This window comes from Triticum dicoccoides, chromosome 5B, assembly GCF_002162155.2.
Source record: "Triticum dicoccoides isolate Atlit2015 ecotype Zavitan chromosome 5B, WEW_v2.0, whole genome shotgun sequence".
In the NCBI taxonomy this organism is placed as follows: Eukaryota; Viridiplantae; Streptophyta; class Magnoliopsida; order Poales; family Poaceae; genus Triticum; species Triticum dicoccoides.
The window spans coordinates 457,202,713-457,211,730 of record NC_041389.1 but is presented as its reverse complement, the minus strand read 5'-3'; the positions used below and the strand labels follow the sequence as shown (position 1 = coordinate 457,211,730).

Here is a 9,018-nt window from a genome sequence, read left to right as displayed (position 1 = left end):
TTCTGGTGTCCCCGGTGGTAGATCAAGTCGGGATCCGGTGGTAACTTCAGTTTCCTCAAGTGTATTGCATGTTTTGTGAAGCAATTGCTTGATCAAATTGGGGTTGGGGGTGGGTGGGTGGGTAGGGGACGAAGATGAATGGTTGAGTTCGTCGACAGGGAGAGAGAAAGAGGAAGAGGAGGGTCGATGGAGAGTGTTTGTTGCCTTTTCTTGCTGTGGAGGTAAGAAAGTTGGGGTTTAGGGGAGGCGGTGACGCGTGATGGTTGTGGGCCAGGGTCACGCGAGGGGCGCTGAGATGGGCCTCATGATTGCCTCCGCTCGACGGCTCGGCCTCGCGCGCTACGTGCACTCGGCCTCATGAAGGTGGGGATCGTTTGGAACTTTTGTATAGGTACGAACGTTTGGTATATATCACAGTCCAACATTTAAATACATCTGAAAGAAGGGAAACTCTTACCATCACCCAGCGGATCGCGGCGTCCGCGTCCGCCACCTCCCCTGCCTCACACGTGTCCCAGTGAGATTCCACACACTATCCTTTGTCGAACGCATTTCTGCAACAGAAGCTGTGTTTCTAAAACATATATAGCGTTGCAATGGTCTACGACGAGTCTACGTTTTGTAATAAAATATCTCTTACAAAAAATTTCTGCAACAAGACCTCGGTTGCAAAAAAATTGCAACTAAAACTCAGTTGCAAAAAAGTGCAACAAAACAACTGTTGCAGAAAAATTCTGCAACAAGATCTATGTTGCAGAAATAATCCTGCAACAAGACCCGTGTTGCAGAAGTAATCCTGCAACAAGGCCTGTGTTGCAATAAGGAAGGCACGTCCGAACGCTCAATGCTGTGGTGCGCCATTGTGTTGCAGGATTTGACGTCGACGGCTTCAGCCCTGTAGCGCGCCGGTAGCAGCATTTTCGCGGTGGCGGGGCTGGCGCCGCGCCGCGCGCAGGTGTGTCTGGATGGCATACATGATTTTTTGTTTCTGAAACAGAGCGGTTGTTGCAGGAATAGTCACGCGCGCGGTAATTGGATCAGATGGTTGTCGGGGCACGTATTGGACGGTGGTACAGGCGAAACATCCGCCGGCCGACGCGTAGCGGCCGCCCTGAAAGAAATAGTCATATCAAATAATTTATTTTATTGTTTGAGCGCGCATATCAAATATTTTTTACACACTAGTCCGCACACTCCACACAGCGCGGCCTCTCAGAGCCGTCAGATCAACGGGCAAACCGACCCTTAGCCGTCCATTTCCGCAACACCGCAGCAACACCAGCAGAGAGCACCGGTCCAGTCCGCAACTGGAGGACAGGAGAGGCGTCGCCACTCGACTCGCCCGAATAACCGGCGAGCGAAGCGCGCGCGAGAGGACGGGCGAACGCATCGGACGAGGCGCCGGAGACGACGGCGGGGGAGGGCGCGCGCCGCGAGGAGGAGGAAGATGAGGATGGAGGCGGGGGCGGGGGCGTACTACGCGGCGGCGCCGCACCAGGGCGCGATGCCGGGGTTCGGCGGGGCGGTGGACGAGCAGCAGGCGGCGGGGGTGGGGATCCTGCTGCAGATATCCATGCTGGTGCTCTCCTTCGTGCTCGGCCACCTCCTCCGCCGCCGCAAGTTCTACTACCTGCCCGAGGCCAGCGCATCCCTCCTCATCGGTACATACCCGTCCATCCATCCGCCCTCCACCCCCAGAGGTTTCAGGTCGGAAATGCCGATCGTATCACTGGCAACCAGCTAGGGATTCTAGAGTCATGAGACCTTAAGTCTTCACGGTAGCTGTGGATACGGATTCCCCGTGCGATTTTTATCCCGTGCATTTCCTTTGGTCGGTGAGTGAGTGAGACGGATGTGATTGGTTCAGGAATTGGGGTTGTTTAGTGACGCGACGTGAATGATTCTGCCAGTGTTCAGCGACGAGTGGTGCGTGATGGTATGATGATTGCAAGGATATAGGATGAACATTGTGAACCACTCTGCGCACTGTTTTGTGTTGGACCTTATAGAGTCCATTGCTCCATTGAATCTGATGAACAAATTATAAAATGCATGCGCTGTACACGCTGCTGTGTACTGACAGTGTTCAGTTTTACTGCTGCGACTGAGTGTTGGTTCAATTGCTTGTAATTGTTGTGCTCTTTGGGAAAATGCGTAGTCATCATGTGTCCCTTTTCTGATTTCTGAGATATAAGATGAATGCTGTGCCATTTGCGTTTATTTTAGTCATGCTTAAAGGATCGGCTACCTTTAGTTGTTGATACTTTCTACTTACCTTATAAACTAGCTAAGTTGGAGTGTTTAATTCTACACTCAGTATGATTCATGTTTCAAGCTTTTAGTTTGTTAATACATGTCAAAAGAAAATGTGGCAGTCCAATGTCTTTGCATTCTTATTGGGTGCAACCGTGCAAGGTGATTGGTTCTTTGTTGTAATCCCTTCTGCTTGCTTGTATGGAACGCAATGCGGTTTCGTTTTTTTTTAAGAATGTGTATACGTATATGGTTATATTTTACTCCCTACGATCCCTTTTGGATTTAACGCGGGAACAAAGGGTGTAGGTAAAATACTAATGCTACCTTTAATTATTTCTACAACTTCTTTTCCTCCCAAAAGAATAAATACTAAAGGTATAGGCTCCAATACAATACGTAGGTCCATTTGGACTTAGCGTGGGAACAAAGGGTGTAGGCAAAATACTAATACTACCCTTAAAGTAGTTCCACAATATTTTTTTCTCCTGATAGGATAAATAGTTAAATACTAGAGGTATAGGCTCAATTAGTCAATTCTTGATGAAATTAACGAAGGGCTAAATAAGAACAACATGAGCAAAAGTGCACTGGGATGTGGGAGTGTAGAAGGACTTACATTTTGATTGAAGCTGAACATGCTAAGAGGAATTACATTGTGGGTTAGAAGGAGAATTACAGTTGGTAGTACTAACACACATGCATTCAGGTAGTTTATTACAAATCTTCACTACCTTACTACCCTCTCTTTGTGTGCCAGTGTCTTACTCTCTGGACTACATGCTAGAACTTTTGCTTCAGTTCCTAATTATGCACACATTCATCTATACTCCCATTGCGTTCCACTCTTGAACAAGGACTGAGAAGCAAATGTAACTGTTGATTGGGTCAAATCAAGCTAACGGACCACATTTAAGGGATTCACGGTCTACCGTGGTGTTTGAGTACAGCCATCCACGTGTTTGTAGGACCTTCGCTCTCAGTGGGGAAAAAACTTGGTAGCCAATTGAGAGGCCTTTCCGTTAGGAGCGTCCAAGACCACACTGTCTCCATGCGGGCGCAGAAAAAAAAGTTTGACACACGACGGCTGTGACCCAAGTAATTTGCCATCCCAACCTTGCCAAGTTGAAAACTTCCTGAATGCAGAGGCTGGCTAGAGAATCACTTCTCTCTTCAATGACTAGTTTTAATTACTGGAGCAAGGTCCATTAACTGTATACGAAACTATGTTACACTAATATAATGTACTCTCAAACTAAGTATTCATAGAGTAAACCTATGTAACAGCTTTCTGTAGACATTAAGCTATTTATTTATTTTGAATTTTTCATTAAGCTATATTTGAAAATTGAAATTGTAATGCTGAGAAAGTGCAAACTACGTACATGTTACTAGCTAGTATACCTAGAGTATCTTGAACCAAAGCAGTGCATTGTTATAGTAATTTCTAGAGGTACTTTGAAATATGTGTATTAATTGTATATTATACCTTTGTTGTGTAGTTACTTATACTTTCTTATATCAGGAATGATTGTTGGAGGGTTTGCTAACATATCAAACACTCAGAAAAGTACAAGGTATATTCTTGCATCTCTTTTCCTTTGTCCCGGTTGAAAGAAATCGCCATGTAAATTATCATAATATTTTTAATTTTGTGCGATCTTTGATGTTTGTTTACTTCCTGTGTTAATTCAGGAGATGGTTCAATTTTCGGGAGGACTTCTTCCTTCTCTTTTTGCTTCCTCCAATTATATTATATCCTTTAATGTATATACCGATTTTGTTTCTTAATTATTTCTTGGGAAGTTTGACATGTTTTACTTGACTGCACCTTACTCAGTCAGGGTTCAACTTAGCACCAGTAAGTGTTGAATTGTTGGGGTCCACAGTACCTTAATGTCCCATCAGTTCCAGGCTCACACCTAAACATTTCAAATTTTGTTTCTGGTAGAAACCATTCTTTTCAAACTTCGGTGCCATCATAACTTTCGCAATCCTGGGAACCTTCATTGCTTCCATTGTTACGGGTCTTCTAGTGTAAGAAACCATTTTATGTTGCCACTTTGCATATTCCTTCCAGTTCCCTCTATTAATAAGCATATAATGTTGCAGTTTACCTTTCTTGCAGCTACCTTGCCGGGTTAATATTCATCATCTATAGGTTGCCTCTGGTCGAATGTATGATGTTTGGTGCTCTTGTGTCGGCAACAGATCCTGTAACTGTTTTGTCTATATTTCAGGTTTCTTCTGTCCCTTCATATACTAACATGTGCAAGTTTAATTACTGCTATCTTAAAATAAATGTTTACATATTCTTCATTGAATTATAGGAACTTGGCACCGATGTGAACCTCTATGCTCTTGTTTTTGGAGAATCGGTTCTAAATGATGCTGTATGCGTCATTTTTTCGTACTTAAAACATGTTATTTTTTAATGTTTTCTACTGATACTCACATATTGCTTGGTATTCACCTACGTTCTGACAATTAAGGTGGCTATATCCTTGTACAGGTGAGGGTGCTATTCCTAAGGTTTTCTTTGTGTGCTTCCTTTCTCAATCTTGCTTTAAAATCCCTATTCGTTCAGGACCATGGCATCAATGAGGACAAGTTCTTCCGGCCAGAATATTTTCCTAGTTATCTTGAGGTTTCTTGAGAACTTTGTTGGTTCTATGTCATCAGGTAATGTAATTCTAGTTCATTAAAACTGCTTATGTGTGGAACATTTCTAGTAGATTATAGTATTCGCTTGCTCGATGGGATTATTTTCTCTTAGTTTTCCTTATGGTTGTATACAAACCTGTATCTATCATTCCACATTTGATATTTCAACTACCTTTTTGTTGTGCAGGTGTTGGAGTTGGGCTTATTTCTGCTCTCATATCCTCTACTTTGCCTTTTGTTCAATTAATAGGAGCCTAATTTTCACTTTGTTAATGTTATTTATGCAAGTATCGTGGTTTCCGTTGGTAACCTGTCTATAACAGCATATAGCTGAAACTGTAGTTTATTATTATAGATGTAGCAGTCTAGCATGCCACTCTGCAGGCATCTGCACGGTTTTTCTCTGGTTTCTGAGTGTAACTCGGGGTGATCCAAGATTACCCTCAAATGGCGTGGTTATAGTGAACAAAAAGGGGAAAATTGGTTCGAAATGATACGAAAACCAGAACTTGGATTATGGCGGTTAAGTACAAATGTATAACTAACTTAACTGTCGAGAGTAAAGTGTATTTCTGTAGGATCATCAATTAGAACACTTTGTATTGATATAGCCATGATGATAATTTGTATGGTTCCAGAAGGGATATGAATTGTGCACTGGTAGAACTGTGTTGTTCTCATTTCTGTTGTGTAGACATGCATGTTTGTACTCCTTAATTCTGTCGAACCTCTTCAAGTATGCAGAACTTGGCGTAGAGAAGTAAGATCTAACACATCTAATTTTTCCAAAACTAGAGTTTATCATATGAGCAACTAAATTTCTTGATTTTCATCTACAGCTTACATAATCTGGAGAGCTGCTTGTTTGTGCTTTTCCCTTACTTCTCGTAAGTTGTAAGCCTGTCTACTTTGCACTATGTTTCATTTATAGGTTGATATCAGTAACTGTCGTTTGTGTTAGGTACATGTTAGCTGAAGGCCTTGGCCTGTCTGGCATTGTTTCTATTCTCTTTACCGGGATTGTAAGTTTCAGTTTTGAGAACTCTGCCTTGTATTTCTTCTGTACACTGGAAGTTATACTTAGTTACTGAATTTCTAATGGGATTGTAACACCCAAAATTGACCAGTAACCAAGTTCAACTTACTGGGATCATAAACTCTCAGGCAAAGATACTTACATGATGTTAAATTTTTATTTCAGGTGATGAAGAGATATACATTTTATAACTTGTCAGAAGATTCTCAGCGTTTTACTGCTCGTTTTTTCCATTTGCTTTCATCACTAGCAGAAGCATTCATGTAAGTCAGATTCTACTTGCAGCATGTAGAACTAGACAAATTTAGTTACTAAGTTGGTTATTCTTCTAAACAGATTCATATACATGGGGTTCGATATTGCAATGGAACGTCAAAGCTGGTCTCATATTGGATTCATATTTTTCTCAATTGTATCCTTTGATTCTGCACCAACTTGTGATTTTTCTACTTAATAAATATGTTGCGATTTTTGTTGTTTACTTAATTTGTTTCTTTTGTCAACTAATGCAGGTCTTCATATTAGTCGCAAGGTATCATTCGATCAACTGATCTTTATGATTTCCTTATTTGATGGGCATGTGATGTGTCAGACTTGGTTGCTGAACGTTTGGAGAATATGTTCCATTTGTCAAACTTGTTTCGTCTGTTAGGCGCCTTACTAGGTTTCTCATCTCTCGTCTTGAAGGGCTGCAAATGTCTTCTCTTGTGCATACATATTAAATTTGGCACGACCACCTCATTCCCAAATACCTAGGGAATATCAACTGGCCCTCTGGTATAGCGGTATGTATTGCCATCAAACATGCTCATCAGATCATCAAATAAATAGGTTCAAGTTTTACTAGAACTTGCTGTTTCCTGTTCAGGGCTTAGAGGAGCTATGGCTTTTGCCCTTGCTCTTCAGTCAGTTCATGATCTTCCTGACGGGCACGGGGAGACAATTTTCACCGCTACGACATCTATTGTTGTTCTAACTGTAAGTTGCTGCATATAGTTCTTTTAGTAATTCTCTAAAACAACTTAAATAACTTTCTCACTGCAACATCCCAGGTACTTTTGATCGGAGGTTCAACTGGAACAATGCTTGAAGCCCTACAAGTAGTCGGGGATAGTAACTGTTATCGACACCCGTACGAGGCAAGTGCTTTTGCAGTGTGTAGCAATACATATATACTTTTATATCCAAAATTCAATGGTAGGAACTGGCGTAGAGGGTCTTGCAGGTGGGCAGGCCACCTGCCCGGTTTCGAAGCCTGTCTGCCCCATTTTAGGGGTGCAAAGGGGCAGGTGGATGTTGGATGCTGAGTGCCTCATATGTTATTCAAATGTGCTGAATTTAATGTCCCTATTAAAAAAACAATCATTATGTTTCTCCATATATGGCCATTTAGTTCCTTGAAGAATGTTCACAACCGTAGAGTCAAATGGTGCTAAAAGGAAAAATATAAAATGTATGCTCCCTATTAGGTCAGTGCATACCCTGCTTCCGTTCACTGTTTGACTTGTATTTGTCCTTGTACATTTCACTGCTCATGTAAAATATCCCAAGTATTACCGGCGGTTTATGATTATTATTTTTTGAGAAAATACTGGTTAATTATGTTTATGAATAGATTACTTGCTGAATGCAGGAGAATTTTGAGGGGAGCAGTGAGGAAGGGACACCTAGTAAGAGCAAATTCCAATTGAAACTCAGAGATCTCCGGAGAAGGTGCACTACCTGCTCTAGAAACTATGCTGCTTGTTCGATTTGAATTCTTGTTCAAGGAGTTCCGCTTTATTAGAATTGTGTATTTGTGTCGATAGCATTCTCTATTGTTTCTTGCTGCAGCAAGGGAGCAGGAGCTTTCTGATCAGGTTATTTTTGTCTTGCAGCACTTCCTCGTTTGCTTTATTGGACAGGAATTATCTCACTCCCATTTTTACCTCTCAACACGAGGACGATGATGACGATGACGACAACGACGATGATTCTTGTAAGAACATATCCTAAGTTTCCATTCCTTGCTGTATATAAGGAAAACATCAAGTGAAAATGAGCCAAAATTTGAGTTGCGTAAAATTGGGTCATAGAAGTTTCTAAAAAACGTGCAAATAATTTGTAGTATTATGGAAGGTTTTGTTCTACATCCATGCAATTTAAGGAGCAAATTCATTATCATCCGCAAGACACGAAAAAGTAAAATGCACGGTATTGATATTGGATTGTATTATTCATTGTTCAGTACGTTTTTTTGTCTATTTCATATCGTAAATGATATTCCCTCCTTCCGGTAATATAAGAGTGTTTCCGACACTGCACTAGTGTCAAAAACGCTCTTATATTATGAGACGGAGGGAGTAGGTATTAACTTTGATCCTTGCATCGTTATATAACATTCCCGCCCTTCCCTAGTATCTACAGATTATTTGAGTTTTTCTTGGAACATATACACGAGATTTTCACACAATCTGCAGCATATATTAATACCCCTAGTAATACTGCACCGAATGAGTTGGTCAGCTCAAAGCAAAGATGCTTTCCCTCCTGCAGAGGCAAAACATGACAATTGGCTCACATTATCTTAATTCCTTGCGCATATTAAGGCTGTGCTCGTTATAAACTTGAGTATTCCTTGCTGATTGACTATTGTTCCGGATGAACAGCAGGTGAAGTGTTGGCGATACCCAGGCCCAGCGCCTAGATGTTGGGAAGGCTATAGCTAATGACTGCAAGCACAAAGTGACCGGTTTTTGGCGGATTTACACGAAGAAGCTCTCAGGAGCTGGTGAGACCGCCACATGTCAGACCGAGGGCCATAGTTGGGCAGTAGTGTTTAGGGACATTAGGGTAGTTGTTGAGCATGCGCTATGAAAGAGTACCATAGACAGAAACTTGCTAGGCTTTCTTTTTCTAGGGACCGAGGAGGCACGGAATTTTGTTCTTCCAGTTGAGAGTATGCAAGTACAGTACCTACTAGTAGCATTTTGCCTTCCTGTGTAACAGGTACCAGTTCTGGGTTCGTCGGAGTTTTGACAAAAACTGTTCTGTCTGCGTTGAGATAAGCTCTTCTGATTTCTTCT

The 9,018-nt window shown here is 41.8% G+C and overlaps 1 protein-coding gene across 1 annotated transcript; it reads left to right on the top strand.

Moving 5' to 3' along the window:
• Positions 1 to 1,453: 1,453 nt before the first annotated feature.
• LOC119309732 (sodium/hydrogen exchanger 6-like) lies at positions 1,454 to 9,018 on the top strand. Its single transcript, XM_037585667.1, has 22 exons — positions 1,454 to 1,661; positions 3,779 to 3,830; positions 3,949 to 4,008; positions 4,090 to 4,114; positions 4,205 to 4,290; positions 4,382 to 4,493; positions 4,584 to 4,646; positions 4,746 to 4,765; positions 4,841 to 4,935; positions 5,105 to 5,133; positions 5,646 to 5,677; positions 5,757 to 5,804; positions 5,879 to 5,939; positions 6,119 to 6,216; positions 6,290 to 6,365; positions 6,466 to 6,485; positions 6,641 to 6,738; positions 6,822 to 6,931; positions 7,006 to 7,092; positions 7,587 to 7,666; positions 7,831 to 7,931; positions 8,602 to 9,018. Exons 1-22 carry the CDS (start codon positions 1,454 to 1,456, stop codon positions 8,637 to 8,639), a joined length of 1,599 nt encoding a protein of 532 aa, XP_037441564.1. The 3' UTR covers positions 8,640 to 9,018.